The sequence below is a fragment of the Otolemur garnettii genome, unplaced genomic scaffold (assembly GCF_000181295.1).
Source record: "Otolemur garnettii isolate 467f Iridium unplaced genomic scaffold, OtoGar3 scaffold00004, whole genome shotgun sequence".
NCBI classification, from domain to species: Eukaryota; Metazoa; Chordata; class Mammalia; order Primates; family Galagidae; genus Otolemur; species Otolemur garnettii.
Genome location: NW_003852399.1, coordinates 10,358,191 through 10,383,895, shown reverse-complemented (window position 1 = coordinate 10,383,895; position 25,705 = coordinate 10,358,191). Strand labels below are relative to the sequence as shown.

Sequence of the window (25,705 nt, the reverse complement as noted above, 5' to 3'; positions counted from 1 at the left end):
GGCAGCATGTCGGCCGGCGGAGCGCCAATCCCGCCGCCCCCGAACCCTGCCGTGTCCTTCCCGGCGCCCCGGGTCACCCTGCCTGCTGGCCCCGACATCCTGCGGACCTACTCCGGCGCCTTCGTCTGCCTGGAGATTGTAAGTGGGGTGGCGTTGGCTAGGGTCGCGCCCGGGGAGCGAGGACAGGCAGCAGCATCCTGGTTCCCTGACTGTCTCCCTCTGCCCCTGCCAGGAGCCTCCTTCCTTTCGACTTGGCCTTTTCCTGCGCCCCCTCCCGGGGTCATCTCAGTGCCTGGAGCAGCTGCCCGGGCCCTCTCGCCTGGCACCTGTTACGCTGGCACCTGCTCCCTAGCCGGCGACGACGGAAATGGCCCCAGGAGAGCGAGCTGGAGGCTAGGCAGGGCTGAGAATTGGGGATTTTAAGGGGACAAGGGTGTTCGGGCTTGGAGCAGCTTTCAGAGACAGGACTTAGCCACGGGGCCTCTGCTTGTCTAGAGCAATCTCCTGCGACCATGACCTCGCCTATTGCTAACCTGCCATTTTGTTGGGTGGTGCAAAGGTGTAGCCGATGACTGGGTGACCGGGAGGCTGGCACGCTGTGGAAAGCGGGGGCGGAAGTCACCAGGAAGAGGAGGAGGAGGGCGGAACACTTGAGCATATTTTTCTCCCATTCACCCTTGCCGTTATTGCTGCCCTTTGGATTGGGAAGAGGAGCTGGGTTCAGGAGGCAGGAGTGCAGGGGAGAAGGTGTCTTTGGCAGTTTCTAATCCAGTTGGCGTGAGAATGGTGGGGGATAGGTAACTGCCACGTTCTTCTCTCTTTGCCTTTGCACGTTTTACCTTCCTGAGATACCTTCCCAACTCCACACATTCTCAATGCACTTTGTTGGGCCTAAGTAAAGGTGGCGTCACTGGGTCTGCCCTGCAACCTTTTCAGGCTAGACACTTGAACTTTTTAAAGAATTTGTAGAGTTGGAAGCTTTTGAAGCTCACTGTGGACAAGGGGAAAATGTGCAAATATAAATTGAGCAACCTGAGGTTGCATCATGCCCTGTGAATGGCAAATAAAAAGTGAAATGTTAGAGAGTTAATACCTTTCCTGCAAGCTGGTTTTGTTTGCTTGGTTTGGGATTTTCATCTCTCCTTCTCCTTTGAGTTTACATAACCTGGATTTGGGTCACTTTGGTTTCACTTTTGTGCTTTTGGGGCTGGAACACCTTGTGAGCATTGGTTTGCTGCCCTATTATGCTCAGGTGGCCAAGCCACCCTAAGTTAAGTTTAGCTCAGATTTGAATCTGAAAGAGGAAACAGGAGTGAGTCCCAGGCTATGACATCAGTAATCAGATCATGACAGCGAGGCTGATTTGAGTTCAAGCCCAGCAGAGAAGCATCTGAGTGCTTGGGATGAGGTGCAGACATCCATGTGGGAAGAGCAGAGAGAGGATGATGGCTTTGGGCCCGCCGCATTGCTGTGGGAGGGGGACATGTTTAGAATGGGAAGATCTGAGAAGAAAGATTTCATAGGCTCTGGGCTGCTTTACCTCCATGTTCCCCAAGCTCCAGATTTTTGCCTGCCTCTTTTAGGAGCTTTTACCTCGTCCATATCTGTTATTTCCCCTGTACTAGGATTTGCAGACTCTTCATTTAAATTGACTCACTTTCTAACTTTCAAACCTAAATTTCTAAATTACTCACTTTCTAAATTTCTAAATGCTCACCTTAGCCTCACCTTAAGCAATATATGTAATATGCATGAAATCTCAGATTGATATTATGGTTATATTCTAATATTCAAATATATATATATTTTATGTATGTATGTAAACATATGTAAATGTAAGTATGTATATATATATATGGATTGTAGGCAAAGATGGCTTATTCATGTGCCATCAAGTCAAATACCTTCTCAAGAACCACTTGTAGCGATGTCATACTTTCGGAAAACATAGCCTAATTCTGAAAGAAAAAAGTAGAAGATGATTTATTGAATTTTTTCCACGCCCCCATATCATCTTTTTCTTCTGTTTTTTTTTTTTTAATCTAGCCCAATGGATGGTTCTCAACTCCTTTGCACTTAAAAACATGAGCAGCCTTTAAAAATATTGTTGCCAGTTCCAACTAATTAAATTAGACTCTCTGGGGAATGCCCAGAGTCTGATAGTTTATTCATTTACTTAAGTGTCCCTAGATATTCTAATATATAGTCATGGCTGGGAACCACTGTAGGAAAGACCTTTCTTGCAAATGTGATTTTTCTTTAGCTGCTAAAACTTCTACCACTCCTCATACGAGCAGGGATCTTAGGCTTACAAAAGCCTCCCATCTGTTCCTCTTATCTCTTCATTTCCTCTGGCTCCTTACCCTCTGAACCATGTCTTGGACTTTTATCTAGATAGAACAATATCACTTCCAAAAGCATATCAATTTGCTTTTCACTTTTTATGGTTGAGCAGCTTGATAGGTTTAAATTTAAGCCCTTTGTTATCTTTTTTACTTGAATATAAACCTCCATAAAAAAAGACAAAGATGTTCCAATGAAAATAATGCCTTTGGAGAAACAAGAGATCACGTTGAAGTCAAGTTCCTTTGTGACTCTCGGACGAGAGATACTGGACGAGATACTGGACCGGAGTATGTGCTTTAAGAGAGCAGGGCTCAGAGCTGCCTCATTACCCCTGTATCTGAAATGCTCACCTTGAGTGGATGTATAGACAGGGGCCAAGTAAACATTTTTGAAACACCATTCCTCTTAGATTTCTCAATTCCTCTCTAATTTTCTGATTCCTTTAAGGTATTTTTTTCTCCAAGGCTCCTCTTCAGAAATTTCTCACCCTGTATATAAAACGTAACAATTCCCAGGTGCAATCTTAAATGCTAGATGATATCCTTTTGGGGGACTTATTTTATCCTTTGGCCATATTTCTAGATCTCCCCATACTCCATTTTATTTTTGACCCTCTGTTCATATCCATTGATCTTTAAGCTCTCCTAATTTATGCCATGTTGCCCTCTGAAATTTAACATGTGAAAACTGTAGGTAATGAAGGTGGACTGGGCTATCACTAGTTAACTAAGCTTATATGAGACCATGATCTTGCTAACCATTTAACTTCACTGAAAGAATTCAATCCCACTCCCTCTTAATGAACTCCATTCACTATCTCACAGATATAAGCCATCTGTTAGAGAGGTAACACAAAAGACATAAATACTGCCAGCCTAGCAGCCCCAGGTAAAGTCTTATAGCAGTGTCTTCTTAGGTGGAGAATATTGCAACCTCACATACATAGTTTGGGTGTGGTTTTTTGTTTTGTTGTTTGTTTTGAGGGTTTTTTTGTTGTTGTTTTGTTTGCTTGTTTGTTTTCAAGATAGGTGTGTTCCATTCCTGGATACCTAAATGGTCAGCCCACTGGTTTTTGGCCTCAGCTGTACTGACCGATGCATGCTTGCCGCAGAGTTTAATGCTAAGCTAGTATTGCAAAGTGAAGCCTTTAAGTTTAGGGTGGAAAACATCACCTTTAAAATTTCTCATTTTCAAAATCTCTCCACATTTCTTGAATGAAGATTTTCTAACTCATTCATCAGGATTTACTGAATGCTTGCCATACGCAGTGTCCTCTTTGGGGAACAATATTTAGCCCCTTTCTCAACCTGAAAGACCATATAATCTATTTCAGATGATATGCACAAAAATAACTACTTTACAGGGAAGAAAAAGTATGGGTAGTTAAAGCATTTCCGGGTAGGTCTACCTATTATTAAAAAAATGACATTGGATCATCTGTACTATTAGGCTGAACAAGATATCAGTGTGTCTGTCCTCAATGAGATTATATTATAAAATGCACCCCCCAAAATTGAAGGTAACAGTATGAATCATATCAAAGAATAAGGTCATCATTGAATCTATTATGTTTTATTTTACAGTTTTAGTTTTTAGGACACTATATTCCCCATTCATGTTTCTCTTTTTTCTGTTTTTGAGGGAGGATTTTACTCTTACCTGTGCTAGAGTGCCGTGGCATCATCATAGCTCACTGCAGCCTCAAGCTCCTGGGTTCAAGGAGTTGACTTGAGCAACTCTTGTCTCAGCCTCCCAAGAAGCTGGGACTACAGGCATGCACTGCCACACCTGGATAATTTTCATATGTTTTGTAGAGATAGTGGTCTCGCTATGTTGCTCAGACTCGTTTTGAATTCCTGACCTCAAGTCATCCTCTTACCTTGGCCTCCCAAAGTGCTGAGATTACAAGTGTGAGCCACTGTACCGAATCCACATGTCACTTTATGGGTGATATTCTAGGAATTGTTTTTGTTTGTTTGTTTGTTTGTTTCCGACTGGGGCTGGGTTTGAACCTGCCACCTCAGGCATATTGGGCCAGCGCCTTACTCCTTTGAGCTACAGGCACCGCCCAGGAATCTTTTTCACGTTTCTTTCTTTTTTTTTTTTTTTTTGGCCGGGGCTGGGTTTGAACCTGCCCTACCCTTTTGAGCCACAAGTGCCACCCCATTTTTCACATGTTTCTAACCATCGTGTTTTGAGTGCCATAATAATGTTCATATATTTAATTTATAATTAATGACATCGGGCATTCTTTTATGTCCTGGGAATAGCACAACTAACAAAGCTTCTGCTCTTAATGTAAATTATTGTTTGGGAGAATATAAAGTCAATAAGGAATTATAGTGCTGTGTACAAAGTGCTAAAATAGGTTTACTATGTATAAACAGTACGGTGTAAAGACAAAACAGAGTGCATCTGCCCACTGGAGAGGTTAGGACGAGAAGTTTTAATGGGGTGGTGACATTTGAGTTTAGCCTTAAATGATGAACAGTAATTCAATAGAAAGTGGGAAGGAGAATTCCAGATAGAAACAGGGACATGTGCAAACTCCAGAGGCAAGAAAAACCATGGCATGAGGGTTTTGTTAACTGTTTTTTGACATGACACATTGAAATGTGGCAGAAAGAGGAAGAACAGTGGACAGGGCTCAGGTTGTGATTTGCTGAGATACAGTAGGCCCAGGACTTGAATGTATTCTGTCTGGGCTAGGGAGCCACTGAAGGACAGGAATGAACTTGATCAGAAATCTTTGAGCAACGAAGTTTGGTAACACAGAGAGATCAAAGGCTTTTGATTTAGTTAAGGGATGATGAGACCCCGAACTCAGACAAAGGAAAGAATTATGGAAAAAGAAAGAGGAAGATGTGAGGTTTAGGTTATCAACCAAGTATGTAAAATTTGACCTTCCCTGAAATGATACGAGACTAAACTTAAATATAAGCTGTAACTCAGAGGAATTATACCAGAAAGAGAAATGTAAGGATGATGGTGGGGGGAGGGGTTGCTGTGGAGAAGACAGGTGCAATCATAAAGCTAAATCTGTGGAAGGGACTTTTATTTTCAAAAGCTTTGATTCTAGACCGACTGTCACATTTGTGTGCTGATGTGTCAAGTTTTTCTTTTATTGCTTGGAAAATGAATTTTGATTGCACAGGGACATTGCATGCTTGCAAGTGGGCAAGAGGGGCTGTCAGAAGACATGTTCGCCTCTCTAAACGAGTTTAAGACTGTAAGACTTTTATTCCTTTGCCTCTGGGTCAAAAATCTCCATCCACATGAAAAGAACCTTTAAAGTTTCATAAGAGAAAAACCAGTGTGCCTGCCAAAGATTATTGTCAGCAATCATTTGCCCTGACTGGCAGCCCTATAAAAAAATATGAAGAACTGAAATATGGAAAACTTTAAACCAAGTTGCTGAAAAGATTCACCTTGAGCTCCAAAGAGAAAGGTCAAGGAGAGGAGATCTATCTCGTAGAGCCCAACAGAGGTGTTGTGCCTGGTGGTAGGAACTGTGGGCATGGTGTATTTGCCTTGATATGGCCGACTAGAAAGGACCGTGTGATGACAAAGGACAGAAACCCAGAAACTTGGCGTGGCCAGTGCCGTACACATGCAGTACTCAGCAAGCACTATGTGATTGTTCCGTAGTACTAACTGAATCGTGTGGGAGGTGTGTGAAAATCGTCTGGAGAAAGGGAGCTTTGGGGTGGCTGCCCTCTAAGGTCTTGTCCAACTTACAAAATGCCATAATTCTTCTCCAGGTTATCTGCAGTTTGACCTGAATTTCCTAAGTGTCCTAGTTTATATGAGAGGGCCATGTCCTTTTGGAGATACCATATATAAACATGACACCCTTAACTTTTGTGTTACAGCCTCAAAAGAAGGGAGGTAGAAAGAAAGAAAAGAGGGAGTGATTTGTATGCTTCTTGCCGATGTCAGGGCATCGGCATGCAGGAACATTTTTAACCTATGTGATAGCTAGTGGCCTGCAAACAAGAACAGAGGATTTTCAAAATCAAGGGGAATTATACACAAGAATCAAAAGGGGCCAGAACATATTTCTCCTCTGTAATATGTACTTTCCCTTTTAGGGTTTTAGTTCTACTTAAGTGACTGAAATGGAACTTTGGGTCATGTAAGGTAAACTTACATGACCCAAAGAGTACAGTATAACTCTTTACAGTACTCTCAAGCATATTTTTAAAACTCTTAAATGTAAAACTAAAAGGCAAAACTTTTTGCAATAGTATAATTTGTTAATAAGCTTCATATATATGTATATGAGTTGTGTAAATATGTGTATATATACATATATACACACATATACATATATGTCATTTCTTGAGTTACTTCCAAGAATTTGTTTTGTTTTACTTCCCTTCCCCTAATTAAAGTAAAATAAAAACCTTGCTGGCTCAGCGCCTATAGCTCAACCGGCTAAGGCGCCAGCCACGTACACCTAAGGTGGCGGGTTCGAATCCCCAGCCCGGACCCGCCAAACAACAATGACGGCTGCAACCAAAAAATAGCCAGGCGTTGTGGCGGGCGCCTGTGGTCCTAGCTACTTGGGAGGTGGAGGCAGGAGACTCGCTTGAGCCCAGGAGTTGGAGGTTGCTGTGAGCTGTAATGCCACAGCACTCTGCCCAGGGGGACAGCTTGAGGCAGTGTCTCAAAAAAAAAAAATAAATAAATAAATAAATAAAAACCTTGCTGACCTATACCTCTAATTGAGGCGTGTACTAGAGCTGGTCCAGGACCAGTTTAGATGAAAGTCATCAAGGTTAGAGGACGCATGGGGATTGATGGAGGGGAGCAGGGGAGACTGGGGAAGGCACAAGATTTACTCTGTTCTAATGTTCCAATGGCAGCTGCAGTGAGAACAGGTCATCTGGGCAAACTTACAGCCCAAAGAAGATTAAAAATTGGGTGTCATGAACTAGACTGGCATTGGTGCCAACTTTCCTATAACTTTCATCTCAGCCTCCTGAAACCTTATACTAGGTGGTGGGTGTTATAATAATAACTTGAAAATTGAGAAGTATATGTTCCTGCTTCACTAGTCTTCATGCCTATTTTTGGACACCCATCATGTACCAGGGGATGAACTGGGCTCTGAACGGCAGTGCCTTCTAGCATCCCAAGCTGCACTTGGGTAGCATCCTCCTTTGGAACCCTTCATTACACAGGTGGTTGGTTTCCATTCATTTCAAGGAGGATACGATTGAGGACAGTACTGCAGACAGCACTGTCCCAGGTTTTGAGCACACAGAGATCTTTGATACAGTGTCAATGACACATCTCACAGTCCAGTGGGCAAAAAAAAAGTGAGTGAATTCATTATTTCAATAAGTTGTGGTTAATCCTAAGGAGAATTCACACATAGCTAACTACAGAAGAACCAGAAGATGACAGGGAAGCCTTTTTGGAAGACAAGGAACAAGAAGTTTAGTTATCCAGAGAATAATTTACTGGCAGCATGCTAGACAGAAGCATGACCGGCATTCCCTGTGTGCAGGAGATGAGGGCTACAGGCTGGAGTGCAAAGTGGGGCTGGTAGGAACCAGGAGCATTGCAGGAAAAGGGGTGAGCTTGGTGAGGGAGGCAGCAGTGTGGTGTTCTCCTGTGGTCACATTGTGGATCAATTCACATTTGTGTGGGCTCCTTGTAAATCCACCCACCAGCAATTACATTGTATATGTTGACTAAAGTATGTTTCCAGTGTTTAAAAGGAAATCTTCCAAATATAAATGAATTGTAAGATGGAGCTAACTATTGACAATCTTTTTTTCTAGATGACAAACTTGTAGATACATTAAACACATAATCATGATGTTTCATGTTCAGGGATCTATTAAGTGTGCATCCATCAATATAGGAGGGGTCAGCAAGTAGATAAAGCATTCTAAACATTTTTCGGGGGTGGAAGACAGAAATCCCTTCATGAGTCTGATGTAAGGTGTGGACTGTGTTTTCAGAAAAGTGCCTATGTCCTATCCACCCAATTCTATAGGATTTTGGGGAGTCATATGGAAAATGAATAGAAACTCTGCTCCAGAGTGAACATTGAACATTGAGTAAAGGAGAACAGCATAATGTTAAAATCACAGCCTCTGGAAGCCAATTGCCAGGTTCCAATTCTGGGTCTAACATTTTTTAACTGTATAACTGGGAACAAGTTATCAATGAATGTGTACCTCAATTTATCTATCTGTAAAGTGGAAATAATAGTATCGTGTCTCATGGGTTGTGAGGGTTAAACTGGCACAAAGAATCCCTTAGAACTATACTCGGAATGTAAGAGCTCAGCAAATGTTAGCTAATATTTCTGTTATCACCTTTAGCTTTAACCTCTTACTCGAACTCTATAAGCCAGACTGGGAGGTGTAATTTTTTTTTTTCCATTTTCCTCTGGGCCTGCTTGTTGTTCATTCTCACTGCAATAGAGTGACAAAGTGTCCAGTACATAGCGGGGAACGAGAAAGAGAATGAGGGGTTGTGTACAGAGAGTTCTAAATAATAAAATCTTTTTCCTTAGGAGTGAACAGTCTTTATCCCTTCAGATTTGCTTAACTTTTCCCTGTTCTCATTCCAAACATGAACCAAAAATAGGTTAGAGTGGAAAATTAGCCCGTTCACGTAGTGGGGACACTAAGATGGAGGTGTCAAATTGGTTTGAAAATTATTAGCTCACATCTTAGAGGACAGGGTTAAAAGAAGGTTGTTAGGAAATACTAATATTTGCCAAAAAAAATGGTATTTGCCCAAGGAATCCCTTGGGAACAGAAGATGACCGTCCAAATAGGAGACAAGTCTTGAAGTCCATCATCCACACCGCAGGTCCGCAGACTGGCCACTTGCTCAATACCATTCTCCCCATGGGACTGTGTGTTCTTACCAGTCCACAGTCTCTAGTGAAAACATGTTTTAACTCTAATTCTGAGGGATCAGTGCAGTGTGATTTATGGATGAATACTTCTGTGGTCTTCAGCCAAGCCACACCCTTCTGGTTTGCAGAGGCCAAACTAACCTAACATTAAATATATGTTTAACCACAAAGATCTTAGGAATGTGTAGCAATTTAATAACTGCAACTCAGGCCATACTTGAGTACTTGGGCGTACCCTGTACAACCTAAAGTTGGGTTAAGAAGAAACCAAGTCACAGGGGAAGGCTGATATCTCACTTCTAAGTGGGTTTTACCTTTGCCTGGAAGCAGGACAGTTATCCTGTTAGAACCTGAGCTTTGTAGTCAGAGCCCTGAGTTTCTTAAAAAAAAAAATTTCAGTGTGAGGTGCATTTGGCAGTTTTATACATAAATCTTGGATATTTGGGGATACTCGAGAGCAAAGGGAAGGCAGTGGTAGAAAAGGGTAAGACTGTGGATTCAGATCCAAGATGCGAACGACAGGGGCGTATGGTGGCATTTGGGGGCCCTTGCTTCACTGTGTGCTCACTGGGTAGTTGTTGGGTAATTTGTCTTCTGTTCTCCCTCCCTCAGATTTTAACCATTTTTGTGCCCTGCTTTTATAGATGAAAAGAGTCATCTCCGCCAAACAGGGATATTTCTGTGTATAATTGCCTCGTCTTACAAATACTCTGAGTTTACAAAGCCCAGAATTGATAGAATGAACATCCTAGCACTGGTAGTGGTGTTAAACAGTTGGCGCTCAGTTGGAAAACCCAAATGCAAAGGTAGCTTTCGTCAAAGAAAGTCACGAAGAAAGGAACAGTCACCGTGGGGAGGCCAGAGTGGCCCCTACGCCAGGGCAACATTGTTGAAATGAGGAAGGCAACTCTCCAAAGTGGCCTTAATTATGTCCTCTGGCACATCCTCCACCTTCCAAAGCCGTGGTTCTCAACCTTCCTAATGCCGCACCCCTTTAATACAGTTCCTCATGTTGTGGTGACCCCCAACCATAAAATTATTTTCATTGCTACTTCAAGTAACGAGCCCAGATCCTGTGGACTCCCTGACCTGGAGGTGTACGTGTGTTTATCTGAGCAGGGTGGAGGGGCGCGGTGTTCACACACCCTTTCTCTCCTCTACATGCAACGCCCTTACCACCAGTGAGCAGGCAAATCTGATCACTTTTCTCTTAGCACATCGTTTCTTTTCTAAGCCTTTGAGGTGTGGAAAAGGCTATAATTCTTTGTGCAAAAAGGACAATTACTCTACACTGTTGCACAGCATAACCCACCTGTGAAGGCTGGTCCTGCCCGGAAGCCTTCCTTAAGGCCCTCCTCCCCTGCCTGCCTTCCCAGATCCCTCCCGTTTTCCTGCGCCTCCCTTCTCCCAGTCTCAGAGCACACTCTGTTGAGCTCTTTTTATAGCACTCACCACAATCTGCTTCTGCATCAGATTTAATGGTGTCTATTTCTTCCTTATTTAGAGCTCCAGGAGACAGAACCTTGCCTCTTTTGTTTTTTTTCTTGAACATTCTTCTGCAGTGTCTAGGTGTAGGATTGGGCCTGGCCTATATGAGATCCAGGTTTATTAAATGTTATATTTATTGCCAAGGAATCATACAGCCTTTTCTTCAGAGGTAGGAATTTATCACCCTCCCCAAATAGTATTGTTATGCTTATCTATTTGGGTCGGCTTGCCCTAACAAACAATGGCCAGTTGTCCTTTCCTAGTGGCAAATGACTATCATATTAAGAGATATTTAATAAAGGCATACATTTCTTTAATTGTGTTTAAAGTAATATAGGTTATTCATAGTGGGATAGTAAGAAAAGTCTCCTAGAAAAAAGAAACTAGGAAAAAGGGAAAGATTGATCCATTGAAGACATTCTTACCATCGTCAGATATTTCCTAAATAGTATGAAAAGTAGATAATCTTTCACCAGGAACAAGTTTATTTCATTTACAGTTACTGATAAGGCAGCAATTAAAAATGTAATATGCATTTATAGTCTTTAGATTTATTTCATCAAACTGTCTGAATTGATAGTTCATTTTTTATTTGAAATTAGGACTTAAAATGTGTGCCACAACCATAAATTTATTAGACTGGTACTTTGATTATCATTGTTCAAGCAGTCATTTAGTATGCTTTCAAAAATGTTTCATCAAAGCAATAACAAATTTTATGACAGGGCTATTTTTTGAATCTTGAATTAAAACTTGTGGTTTTAACTTCCAGTGACTTATGCAGTTTGGATATCTGGATATTAAGATGCAAGATACAAATGATTATTTGTTTTGAATATTTGGAGCTCAGCCTGGTCTCATATACTAGTTTGTTCACTAAGCAAATATTTGAGAACCTTCTCTGTGTGTGTATGTGTGTCTGTGTCAGAGAAAGAGAAAGATTCCTGTTTGCTTCTCGTGTCTTTTGGGCAGGTATATCCAAGTTTTTGTGTGGCCAAATCTAGCCTGGTCCCTGACTGGTAGGAAGGGATTAGCATGTTGATTAGTAGAAGGCTTGGCATGCCGAGACATATAAAGCGCTCGGCTGCCAAGGTCCGATAGTGCAGATGGACTGGAAGTGGAGGGGATTCAATTACAACGCATCTCGTTGATGAAACAAATCCCTCAGAAGGAGGTTGCCCGAGGAGGGAGGGGTAACTGAGCATGGGGTAGAACTTAGGAAAGAAAAATTATATGATATGTTCAAGATTACATATGAGGGGAGTTTCTCAAATACATGTGGGGAGGGAGGGAATGGCATTCTGAGCCAGCAAGTATCAAGCCACTCTGATATGAAAGAGATCTTTGTCTCTGAACTGTGGATTATTTTTCCCTTATGATGCAAAATATTACGGGCGTAGTTGCAAGAGGATGAAAAAGACAGATTACAAAAGGCCTGGAGTGCCGTGCGAAGCCTGCATAGCCCGTGTAGCCCTTACTGCCTTTGTGATAACGTAGAGGAGACAGACGGTGCGAGGTTCATCAAACTCACTATCTTCACGCCACCCCCCACTTCTCCTCTGGGGTTCTCTCACTTAGTCCCGGTTGCCCAGGCCAGAACTGTGGGTGTTTTCCTTATCTGTTCTTTGCTATCATCCTGGTTTCACATCTAACCAGGCACCAACCTCATCACACATAGTAATGGATTTTTCTCTAGCCCATTCCCTCTCTGCTGTCCTCAGAGCTCCCATTCTGGCGTGCACTCTGTTGGCGGAACAGTCTCCAGTATGGCCCCAGCCCTCCTTCCCTTCCTCTAGTCCTTTCTCACAAACCAGCCAGAGAGGAACTTCTCCGTGCAAATCTTGATCATACCGGTTTCTGCTCAAGATGATGGTGACCTTCTGTTATCCTTGGGTGAAATTCACCGCCTGCTCTGACCTTCTGGACCCTTCAGCTTGGTCTCCATGTGCCTGTCACTACTCTCCACTTGGTGCATACTAGGCCTATCATGGGGCTCCCTCTGTGCCTCACTGGGCTGGGCTCCCAGCTCCCTCCAGATCATCCCAAGACTCACATCTCTCACCCTAGAATCCCCTCTCCTCACTCCCCTAGCCCCAACCCTTGATTTTGCTTCTGAAGTGTTTCTGAACTTTTCAAATCTGAACTTACAGCCCTTGCTTGCTATGTAGACCTTCAGTGCCCAATATCTGCCCAGTCATGACATTTACTAAGCTACATTTTAATTACTTGCTTAATTGTCTCCTTCCTCTAATAGACTGTGAGTTCTGTGATGACAGAGACAGAGTGTGACTTTATTCCCAGCACCTGGCATAGTGCCTGACATGGTAATAGAGATTTATTGCCTATTAGATCCATGGATATCTAAAGTACTTATTCCCACGTCCAGCACAGATAGATAATAACTGATGGTAGCTTTTGTTTGCTATCATGAACAGCACCTATTATATAGTACATAGGACTCTTCTGCATATAGCAATAATATCAAATGTACAAGTAGGGAATGACAAAGCCTGGAAAATGGCCATTGAACATACCAGATTATAAAGTATGAATTTTCTTTTCTAATAAGTTTTCAAAGAAGTAGTGAAGTCAGAAGCTGGTTTATATGACACGTATGGTGTGTGAAGCACAACAGCACGGGGAGGAAGTGGTGACAAAGCAAGGATGAGTTTATAAAAATGGTCAGCTGAAAAAGGGTGATGGTTAGTGTCAAAGGAAGGGAATGAGGGATGCCCGGCACGTCCATGGGCTGAGGATGGGAGTCCAACCTAAAGATGCAGGTGCAGAGTCAGGTCAGGCCTCCAAGCAGGAAGACCGGTCTTGCACCAGTGGAAAGAAGATGCCTCACATATAAAGAAAAGAGGACGGATGGGGTTGCAGGAATGCCTGCAGGGGTCTGGGGAGGAAGAAAATAAGGCAGTAGTGACAGTGATGGAAGCATGTTGTATTCTGTTGCACAAAAGATATCTTTTAAGTAAACCTCGTATGCTCTTTTTTTTCCAGCTGTTTGGGGGTCTCGTCTGGATTTTGGTGGCCTCCTCCAATGTTCCTCTACCTCTGCTGCAAGGATGGGTCATGTTTGTGTCCGTGACAGCTTTTTTCTTTTCCCTTCTCTTCCTGGGTTTGTTCCTGTCCGGCATGGTGACCCAAATTGATGCCAACTGGAACTTCCTGGTAAGGGATTTTTATTTGTTTAAGTCTATTATAAAAAAATGTTAGAGATTTTTATCTTATTCTATGCTGAAATGCCTGAGTCCCTGATGCCTCTAATAAGAGAGAGTAAGTCAGGCCACAGGGGCCACTGTCGTGTCCGTCACGTTGATTGCTTTGCTGGACAACAGGGTTCCTGTTGGTGAAATCCTCGTGTTGACTGGGCTGAAAAATTACTTGGTTACTCCTTACTCAAAAACTGGCTCACTTCATATAATATAGTAACTGCATTACAGTTATTGAACAATTGAATAGGTACCTCTGGGAGATGAATGTTGTCACACATATCTTGACCTTTTTCATTGATTTCTGCTTCAGATCTATATATATATGTGTGTGTGTGTGTGTGTGTGTGTGTGTATTCATTTTTTAAACCCTACCAACTCTTGGAGAATATGTAACTACTTATTTTCTGAAAAGTGTATATACATATACACACATGTATATATATATGTATGTATATGTATACACATACACACACACACATATATATATATCCTTTTCAGAAAATAAGAAACAAGTATTTATATATCTTACTCTCAAACTACTTAGAAAAGGGAATGTTTTATATTTCTAATCAATTCCCATCCTGAATTAACAAGAGTTGGTAGGTTTCAAAAAATGAATTCGCAATGAACACATTTTTTTAAATTATGACGACATTAAATTGGATCAACTTACTTTTCATTTTCCTGGGTGACACATGGAGCCTGTCTTCATGGTTGTGGCCATTCATTCTATGAGGTTATTTTAGAATGTCCCACCAGATCACAAGGTCCAGTCTGTGATGGACAGTGTTAAGTCCTGATCACACTGGCGTTCAGAAACTTAAATCAGACCTTTGGAGAGGCTTTGCAGGTGTACCCTTCAACCATAATACTATTTTATTCAACAGCTTTAGGGCAGATGTTAGAAGAAAATACCTGTTCTTGTTTTATTTATAGAGTGTAAGGAGAATTAGGATCCCAAAGGTTGTCAGCAGTGAAGTCTAGTGAATGTGGCTGTCCTTAAACCAACCTGAGGAACAGTGGCATGGCTTGGTGGAAAGCTAAGAAGGGGGTGGTGTGAAGTGGTTACAGTCCTGCACCAGCTTGTGGCTTCGGTCTCATTTGTTCAATAGCTGTGTAGTCTTGGGCAAAACAGTTAACCTCTCTAAATTTTAATTTCTTCCTCTGTAAAATGGTAATAAGAATGTCTGCCTCTCCAGATGCTGCTAAGGAATCATGACGATAATGTATTATAAAACACTTGGCTCCGAGTCTAGATTAGAATAAGCAATCAGTTATCATTATAATTCCTGAAAGACTCTGAGACTTGCAGTTTGAAACTTTAAAAGTTCTTTTGTTTCTTAGGTTGCTAATGTGCTGTGCTCCTTCACTTCTCCCTTAATTTCTCATTAGTGATGAGAAAATATTTTTTAGTAGTCACCTGATGAATATCAAAAGTCCCTATGAAAGTTATAGACAGATACTGATTTTCTTCTTTCTAAATGCCTGGCTTTCTCTGAATAATGTCTGAATGAGTCGGTTGATCCCTAATGTTGGTAAGAGGCACTGGCTTCTTTTATTATCAGGCTCACGGGAGATATTAGGCCAACATGTGCCACTGCTTCCCTACTGGGGCATCAGTGCTAGTTAATGCCTAGTCTCTGCGCCCACCCACTGCCTCTCCCCAAGTGCTGTGCCACCGACCACCCTGGCTCTTTCTCTGAGACCTTCCTGGGTCTCCTAAAAGCCCAACAAATAAAGGATAAATGTCTGGAAAAGCAATGTCTCCAGGATCCTGTGATGCCACCATTCCTTGGCACATGCCTTGCCAGTGCTTCAGTATTTTTTGGACATGATTCTTTGTCTTATTAAACATGTCTAAACCATCCTTGTTCCCCTTTTGATTTTATTGGGTCTTATCTTGGGTAATGAGTACAATCATTATTATCCTTAAATTTTGTTTTTCTACATTTGTTATTTCCCACTCATTTGTAGTATTATACATGAGGTCAAGAAAATAAAATGTAAGAGTTTTTGTTGTTATATTAAAGTGATGATTGACATTAGAAAGACCTATCAGCCTGTTCCATAGGTCACCTGCAAAGATTATCCTAGGTTTTTTAGTAGTCCACTTTTACTGAGGCAAAAAACGTAATAGCAACACACCCTACATGGTACGGTGGCTGTCTCTGCACAGGACCCATCACATGGAGGGCATGTTTTCAGAGTGCCAACTCTTCAAAGAGTTTACTAAATGTCTCCCCCATTTAGAAAAGATTCCTTTTCCCCCTTCTCTTGTGCTTTTCTTCATAATCATTTTTGATTGCATGATTTGCTTATGATAAAATTTGTAATATATCGTGCTCTAAGTGAGAAAAATTTTTGAGCCATGCATATCATGGAATGGTCACAGATGGTTAACAATTTTTAATTGCCGCATTCTGAAACTGTTAGACATTAATTGCTAAAAATAAAAAAAAAATTTCCCTGTGATAATAGTTAAATGCCACCATATACCACCCTGAAAGGAAGCAAGAATGCATTTTACTAAAAAAAAAAATTTCTAGAACTATTTTTATCTAGGAGAGTGAATATAATATTTCTTATGGTTTTTATTGGTCATAAAATTAAATAATATTCATGTTAGGCAGCTTCAGGATTTTTTCCCAAGCCTTTTGTCTTTGGAATATTCTTGCACACATCCCACACACAGCTGGAATTGTAACAAGACACCCAGGATGGACAAATATAAATTTGGGGTTAGCTTTCTAGTATTTGGGAATATTACAATGGTGAACACAACTGGCCTGGTAGTATTTCTCAAAAGAGTTCGTTGTGGTAAACACTGGCATAAAAATACATAATTAATGTATTAATTAAAATTACATTAATAGCCACGAAGGGAAAGCTCAGCGTGCCAGAACAATATATGTATAATCTCACCTCCACTGGTAGCAGACTCTTAAATGAATCTAAAGTGCAAAAATTTTGTGTTTTTGTCTTAAGTCTTGGTTTTAGAGAGAGAAAGGAGGTAACACCTGCAAAAGATAATGTGAGAGGAAGTAAGATAAGTCTGAGATGTCTCAGATTGTGATACAGACGCAGGCGGCTTGGCCAATCAATGGAAAGCTCTAGAGAGGAGCTTGGCCAATCAATGGAAAGCTCCAGAGCACAGCCGTTCCTTTAAGAGCTTCTGTTGGGCACAGTGTTCAAGGGCTAGTACCCCACTGTGACATACCACTCTTCCTACCCTAGGAAGAGTGTGACCTTGGCTCAAACACTGTAGCTGATCCCTAATCCCCTGCACCCTGTACACCTCACAGATGAGCATCAAGCTCTCTCTTGAAGGAAAATGTGTGCAGTTACTTATGGGTGCCATCGTCTGCTCCCTGAACCCTGCGGATTCATTTCTCCACCCATATTTGGGGAGTTGCTGCTCCATTGTTACAATTTACCTCTTTTATTTGAAAGAGAGGTCAGAGGGAGACACTACAGCCCCTTTTTGCTGACGTCTGTCTTGGGCGCACAGCTGTATTCATCACCTCCCTCTCCCACTGACCGTTTCGCGTTCCTCCTGCCCAGCTCTCACATGTGCCAGTCTTGATGGTTTCCCTGGTGGGGCATCTAAACCCTCATTCCGGAGGGAGCCAGAGTCCCTGGCAGCCACACCCACTTCAGACCATGTGCTGTACTTGTGTTTAGTCACATCGGGGTGCAGAGTGGGGTGGCCCGAGTCAAACATCTGACTTCTACATGTAATTCCTCCTGCCTTCCTTGGGGCACATACACCAGGTCCAAATGTATTACTCTTCACTGCCCTCCTGACCTCCAGCAGTCCGCCTGCTCTCAATGCTAAGGGTCAACTACCCCTGCCAAGATGGCAACTCATTTTTGTTCCCTGCACAAAGAGTCCAAAGGGGCCATAGCTTGTAGTTCAGTGGAGCCCTTATTATCTCCTCTAGCAACAATGTGCCCCTTTGCAGACCAGGACCTCTGACCATGCAGTGCCCAGCATTTTGGAGACAGAAACCATAAAGTCTTACAGCAGGTTAGATGTGTGACAGTAAGTACAGAAATTCCTGCATCCACCCCTGGGCTCCCAGTTTTCCAATGGGATCATACCACTTTTTAGTATATCTGCTGCATCCTGAAGGATGACCCTCCCCCTCATCCTCACCCACCGACCAGGGCTTCTAAGCAGTGCCTCCAGCCAGCAATGCTGTGGTGCTGTCAGGCCAGCAGCTTCCAGATGGCACAGTATATGTGTGAACTGTGGATGCCTGTGGATCAGGCCCTCTGTGAATCTCTGAAAATAGGTAGCTGAGGTGATCAGAAAAGGAAAAGGAAAGCCATACCCCGGACTGCGAGAAGGAGCCGGTATGGGTGTCTCTTTTTATGAGACTGAACCCATTTTACCATCTAGGAAGATATGAGCTCAGTTTCCATCAGCTTACTAAAGGAACTGGTTGGTCTCCTTGAGGGTAGTATATCAGGGGCTCGTATTTGGTCTGTGTTGCTGGCAGGTTCAGTGTTCAGAGAACCAGTAGCTAGTTGACCTTTGGCAATTGGGAATCCATGCTATGGTGGCTGTGGCCACCTTCCCCTATCCATGGCTCTCTATTTGTATGCTCATAAAGCCAGTTATGGGGTGGCCGAGGACAAAGACTGGCTAACGTCAACTGACAAGGTCATTCTGTCTATGTGCCATTCCATGGTGATGCTTCTGGTGAGCGTGACAGATCTTCCCATTTCATGCCAAATCCTAACAGGCCATTCACCACTGACCATGAGTCTATGTACATTCTCACCATGGGTCACTTTTCTTTCCACACAAAGTATGTGACATGCTGACCGCTTAGCTCTACTCATTGGGAAAATACTCCCTAAGCACTGTCTTTCAAAACCAACCTAAATGTGGCTAAACCACATTAGACAGTACACCTGCTATCCCCTTTCACCTGGAAACCACACAGTGAGCCAACTCTTCCACAAACAAAGCTCAGGTTTCCTCTTCTTCAGCTGGCATAAGGGAAGCCCTGTACCATTTGGCCATCAGTATAGCCAGGGAAGGAGGGCAGTTCCACTCTGGTAGGTGATGGAGGGCCTGGGCCACCCTCTCCTGCAGCTGACTCATGCCATCTGACCTTGCTCTTATCTGTCTCAGATATGCCATTCCCATCTCAAGAAGAGTGCAGCTAGGCACTTGACTTTGTGAGTTCGTGACTTCCATGGAACCCAACTCATAAGCAGTAGTTCTGAATGTCTAGTCACTTGGTGTCTTAAGATCAAGTGTTTCTTCTCTAGCAGGGCCCAACAGTGTAGCAGAAGTTGCTTTCAAAGACTTAATTCTCTGTTGCAGTTTCCATGCCAGGATGTAGAACTCCAGGAGCCTGCAGAGTGATCTTCACACTGGCAATATCATAAATTCCACACTGTATCTTCCCTTACTATACCTTAGAATACATATGGCTCAGAGTATTTATGGCTTTAGTAGAGATAGCTGGATAGGGTGACCCAAGCACATGCAGTTAGGAGTACAGGAAGTATATTGAATGGCAACACCTATGAAAGATTAAAGGGAGAGAAATAGGATTAGACAGAAGAAGTCTTTAAACTACGGTTTAATTCAGAAATGGAGGGAGGAGGCAAAACTGGCAGGAATGGAAAGGAGGAGGAGCAGGTGCAAGTAGCAATCATGGTGGGAAGAGCCCTTCCAGCAGAGACTCCACAGTCTGGAGGGTCATCCTTCTTCTATAGAATGATTCCCAGGGCTACAATGAGGCCAGAGTGGCCAATGTTCAAAGACGGAGGTAAAGAAGGCAAAGGCCAGACCACACCAGGAGTTGCAGGCCAGGTTGCCAAACTTTCTCCTTCCCCTCTGAGATAAATCACTTCCAAGGATATACCTCAGTAAGTTAAATGAGTATCTAGTAATTAAAAAAAAAAAAAGCTTAAATATCATTACTAATTAAGATACAGCTTACATTTAATCCCTAAAGGAGTGGCATTTGAGTTGGATTTTGACCTTCATCAAAATTTGTTTAACATTCGTTAAATAGCCACACCTATTTGAGTATTCCTTGTATAGATTAGACACATGGCCACCACATATCACTTTTCTTAACAACTACCGTATGATCCAGGAATTCCACTACCAGTACATACCCACAAGAAATAAAATTAGAAACAGATATATGCACCCGTGTTTACTGCAGTACCATTCACCATAGCCAAGATGTAGGATCAACCCAATTGTCCATCAGTGGGAAAGAGATAAAGAAAATACTGTGTGTGAGTGTGTGTGTGTGTGTAAAATGGAATACTATACCACCTTTAGTTAGGAGGAAATGCTATTATTTGCATCAACATAGATGAACCTGGAGGACATTATGCTAAGTGGAACAAGCCAGGTGCAGGAAGACAAATACTGTGTCATCTCACTTATATGTAGAATCTAAAAAAGCTGCACTCATAGAAGCAGACAGTAGAATGGTGGTTACTGGGAGATGGGGGCAGGGGGAGACTAGGGAGATGTAGATCAAAGGATGTAAAATTTCAGTTAGGAGGAACAAGTTCCAGAGACACATCGTACAACATGGTGGCAAGAGTGAATAACAATGTATTGTACTTTTGAAAATAGCTAAAGAGAGGGTGGTACCTGTGGCTCAAAGGACCAGGGCGCTGGTTCAAACCCACCCCCGGCCAAAAACTACAAAAAATAGAAAAAAAATAGCTAAATAGAATAGATTTGAAGTGTTCTTATCAGGAAAAAAGACAAATAGGTGAAGTAATGCATGTGTTAATTAGCTCCATTTATATATGTTTATTTCAGAACATCGTGTACATGCTAAATACTTTGTATATATAATTTCTGTCAACTAAGATAATGAATTTATTTTTGAAAGAAAGTGGGTTTTGGAACCAGAGGGTGTAGACTTGCATTCCTCCTCCAAATGTTAATGCTTATGTGGCTTTGGAAAAGCTAATTAACTGAAAAGAAGAAAATCTCTGTAAAATGGAGATAATAAATGGGGGTTATATAAAGTATAAAAAGTACCTGGTATATGGCAGCTATTAAAAATAAATACCAGTGTGTTGATGATGTTTTAATTCAGGTAAGACAATGTGAATTTTAATAGAGTTCTGTTTCACATTAATGCCACCAGCATACATAATACATAGCCTAATAAATAACTGAGTTCTCATACTTTTGTAGAGGTATTATTATTTGGCTTTTTTTAATGGAATATATGAATATATGTTAATGAATTCTATGATTTAATAAGTCTTCTGTATATTTCTCTGTGTGGGATGATCAAATGATAAAAATAATTTCTCAAAGATGAAATAATTATACAGTGTGTACAGATGTAGATAACTATAATAAAAAAGATGTTATTTAAATGCCATTTTACTTGAATTGTAAAGACAGTGTATATTATTCCTTTTCATATTATATTGATATTGATCTCTATGGCATCTTATTCCAAACTGACATTATGTTTATGTATTGTATAATAAAATTCCATCTATGAGAAGGTTTGACACTGTGCCAATTAAGATGGATCAGTTGATTTTCACTTGGATTCTAATAGCCCGACATTGCTAACGTAGCCAAAATTAACACCCGGTGTAGTTAAAATGTTTCATTAAATGTTTTCATCTTGCTAAGGCTAGACTTCATCATCTGAAATAAGGAACCGGAAAATCACATATTATTTTTAACGGTAGATATTTTTTCTCTTCTCTTTCAGGATTTTGCCTACCATTTTACAGTGTTTGTCTTCTACTTTGGAGCCTTTTTACTGGAAGCAGCAGCCACATCCCTGCACGATCTGCACTGCAATACAACCGTGGCTGTGCAGCCGCTCCTGAGTGGCAACCAGTACAACATCAACGTAGCAGCCACAGTAAGTGTTCAAGGGGCACTGTTCGCCAGCACTCTCCTTCTGCTGGCAAAGTTTGTAAGAAAATCCTCAGGCAACAGTCGTTCTCTTTATTAATAACCATTAGCATTAAACGTGTAACAGCTATTCATTTGTACAATAATAACCCTATGAGCAAATTACACCCAGTGTTGCGGGTGATTAAACTGCAACACAAGCTGACATTCGTCTAAGATCCCAGCACATCACTGCTTGGCTTGGTTGGCTTTGCACGACACATCTTCTTTGTAAAAAAAATAAAAATGAACTGGGCTTTTTATTTTTTATAACTTTTAGATACAGGAAGGGAGATGGTTCCCAGCGTTGCTCTTTGATATTCAGTGCCTATTTGTAATTCACTTTAATTCCATGAATATTTACAATGGGCCTGCCAGTGTGTCAAATACACTGCTGGGTCTTGGGGACGGGCAGAAGCTTCAGTTCCTGCCACTGAGGAAAGTGCAGCTGAGTGCAGAGGCTAGTCCGCAGCCCTTGCCATAGATGAGAAGCAGATTAAATGCATTCCGTGGGGAAATTTAAAAAAAAATTTACCTTCTTTAATTCATATCCTGGAGTGAATTTGTCATTTTGTACTGACATAGGTAATTTTAAGAAATGATATATTATTTTTGTTTTTATAGACAATTTTTAAGTTGTCAGAAGTCCAAATTATTTTCTGAAATATCTTGATGATATTTGATGACACTATGTAGAAAGTGAGTGGCCCTAATGTTTTACTGTTTTACCCAGATAAGCCAGTATACCCCACATGGTGATTGAAATCCATCCAGAGAAGCACTGTCTAGTAGAGCTTTCTGCAGTGTTAGGAACATTCTGTCAATGTTCTATTCCATGTGGTGGCTGCTCCTCCCATGTGGCTATTGAGCAATTATAACGTAGCTAGTATGCCTAGAGAACTGAACTTGGAGTGTTATTTAATTTTAATAAATTCAAATACCCAGATATGGCTAGTGGCTGTCATATTGGACCACATGGATGTAGAGTCTAGGTTTAAAAGGATAAAAGATAGATGATTTCAAGGCCTACTGTGAGCTTCCCAAGTCTCTGCAAGGATTTGCCAAAATTTACTGACTAACTGTATTGAATTAGACTAAAGATAGGCTTACAAGAGAAAAGAGGCATAGTTCTAGCCTTGAAAGGTTTTTAGTTTAGATCAGTGATTTTAACACTTTCTTTTATAAGAAGTGAAGCCATTTTACATAATGAAATCTCACAGAAAACCCAACAAATGTAGAAAATGAAAGCATAGGGGCCTTAGTTGAAATGAAGGAAGAGGGCCTGGAATGGTGCCCATCCCCTTTTCATGAAGCCATCTCTCCCTACTTCATCATCCCTGGGATACTTGCATAGAATCTTTATGATCCAAGGACTATAGTTGGAAAACCACTGGTTGTGTCAATTTTACAAAGCAAAGTTCAGGAATTTGGAATTTTTTTTTTTCTATGAGACATCAATTCCTTTGAATTTTTCTTAGCGTGTCTTACTTCTAATCCCTTCTTTGCAGTGGTGCAGTCTAGATTCTCATCAGCTCTCCTGGATCACTGAAATAGCTCTAGATTGATTTCTTGATAGGCAGCCTCAGATCCTGCTTCACAAGAACAGACGGTGCTCAAGTACTCAACAGTTGGCTCATGCCATTAATTTCTCATCAACATACCTTGCCCTAAAGACCCATGGTGTAATTTTCTTCTGGCCACCCTCTTCTATCACTTTGTTTTTGATATCCTTCCCTTTCTCTAGCTGCCTAAGTAAGGCTGCCTCAGTAAACTCTACCTGCTTCAAGTTCTACAATGTTGCATTTTATCCAATTGAAGTAAATCTCTAGTTTTTGAATTTTAGTAGCCCTTAAAATGTGTCAGTTAGTCATTTGTCACATAAAATCACATCCTTTACTTTTCTTTTTCTTTCAGTATGCCTGAGAGAGAGGAAAATTCCTTTTCACTAATAATAGATACCAAAGTGATTATTGTCATTCAGATATCTGGATTAGAAATGTACCCGAGAAACAACCAGCAGAAGGAGGGTGGGGAGGACAAGAGAATGGTAATTCAACTGTGAAAATGTTCTCTAAGTGAATCTTTGATACTCCTTTTCCAGAGCTTTGGCTCCCAGGTTAGGAATTCCCATACTGAGTCATAATGTTTTGAACTGCTTTTGCTTTGTCTCATAGTTTTCTGTGGGTCATAAACCCCAAAAGGATGAGGACAGTATCTACTATTTGTTTATATGTACCAAATGTAGTAATGTACAGATAGTTGATACTAAAGAAATCAGTAATTCACAGCAGAATGCAGACTTAAGCATAAGGACTGTCTCCCCAATAAGAAAGAGCCAAGCTGCTTATTCATTTCTATGTGTTTTCTTTATTGAGTTCTAAAGTCACTTTGCATTGGCCCAGAAATGATTTGCTACATCCTCAGGTTCTGGGAATTGCTGACTTCCCTGGCTGTGAAGGCACTGTATGAACAAATCCTTCATACTGAATTTTTCAGTACTGTGTCCGGGGTTTCACAAATGCCTAATAAGTAAGCCTAGTATATAAATAAATGCTCAGCATAAGGCTTTCTACAAATGAGAAAATTATTAGAGGCTAGAATTTTTAAAGAAAGGAATAATAGCATGAGAAAATAAAAACAGTAGTATAAGCAAAAGAAAAATCAATATGAAATATTTTTGTTAATGTTAAGTATTTTTAGGTAGATTCATCAGTCTTCATATAGTTGTTCCTTAGGACATTGTTTCTAATTCATTCTCATAAATCTGATGTCAATTTTTGTTTCTTTTTTAGATTTTTGCCTTTGTGACGACAGCTTGTTATGGTTGCAGTCTGGGTCTGGCTTTACGAAGATGGCGACCGTAGCACTCCTTAGAAACTAGCAGTCCTGTGTTAGTTTCATTTGTCTACTTTACTTGTCTAATCAATTTGGATACCATTTTGTCCAGATGTAACAACATTCCAAAAATATTTGTTTAGTATATATAGAGAGAGTCTAAATGCAAGTTGTGATTTATTTCATGGATGAAATTTTAATTTTATCATGATGTCAAACAAAGAAATAACCTTTACTTTTACATCTTTTCTTTCTTATTTGAAAATGTCCCTTACACCCATGAAATACAAAGATATTGTTCATTAAAGAGTGGTATCCCTTTTATTTGGTTACTGAGTCACCTGAACCTTAATTTTAATAGGTAACTAAAACTCTTTAAGGAACACACATTTCAAATAGACCTCCCACTGAACTCTTATCTTTTAATGTAAAACAGTGATTGGTATGCTTTTTCCACAGTGATCCAGAAGGTAGATATTTTAGGGTTCATGAGACCTATGGTCTCTGTAATGACTGTTCTGCTCTTGTAGCATGAAAGCAACTATAGACAATACTTAAATGAATGAGTCTGGCTGTGTTCTAATAAAACTTTATTTATAGAAACAGGGGAGGCTGGATTTGGTCCTTGGGATACAAACCTTAATCACTAAACAGATTATGAAAGGTTGTAAGGTTATAAACCACTAGAAAAGTTACATAATCATTAGTCTTGTGTAATAATTACATTTCCTTTGTGTTAATGGTTAAGTATATACCCTGGGAGGGGCATGTAGTTTCTCACTAATGCAGACAAACTCCTGGGTATAAGAAAAAGGTAATTTATGAAGTGAACTTGAGTTTCCTAATTAAACTAATGATCTCCAAACAATTGAGTGAGATTCTCATCTGAGAGTCCTTAAAATGGAATCCCCAGAGACCACTAATCACTACTGGCACTGATATCTAGCCACTTACATCTTACTTGGGATTTATTTATGCTTCAGAATAAAGTTGTTTTCCCTGTGCATGAAT

At 41.0% G+C, this 25,705-nt stretch overlaps 1 protein-coding gene across 1 annotated transcript; it reads left to right on the top strand.

The window, feature by feature from the left end:
- The first annotated feature begins 6 nt into the window (after positions 1-6).
- On the top strand, positions 7-24,997 carry MAL2 (mal, T cell differentiation protein 2). Its single transcript, XM_003782387.1, has 4 exons — positions 7-138; positions 13,724-13,894; positions 21,672-21,827; positions 24,652-24,997. The coding sequence occupies exons 1-4, from the start codon at positions 7-9 to the stop codon at positions 24,721-24,723; spliced, it is 531 nt and encodes a 176-aa protein (XP_003782435.1). The 3' UTR covers positions 24,724-24,997.
- The last annotated feature ends 708 nt before the right edge of the window (positions 24,998-25,705 follow it).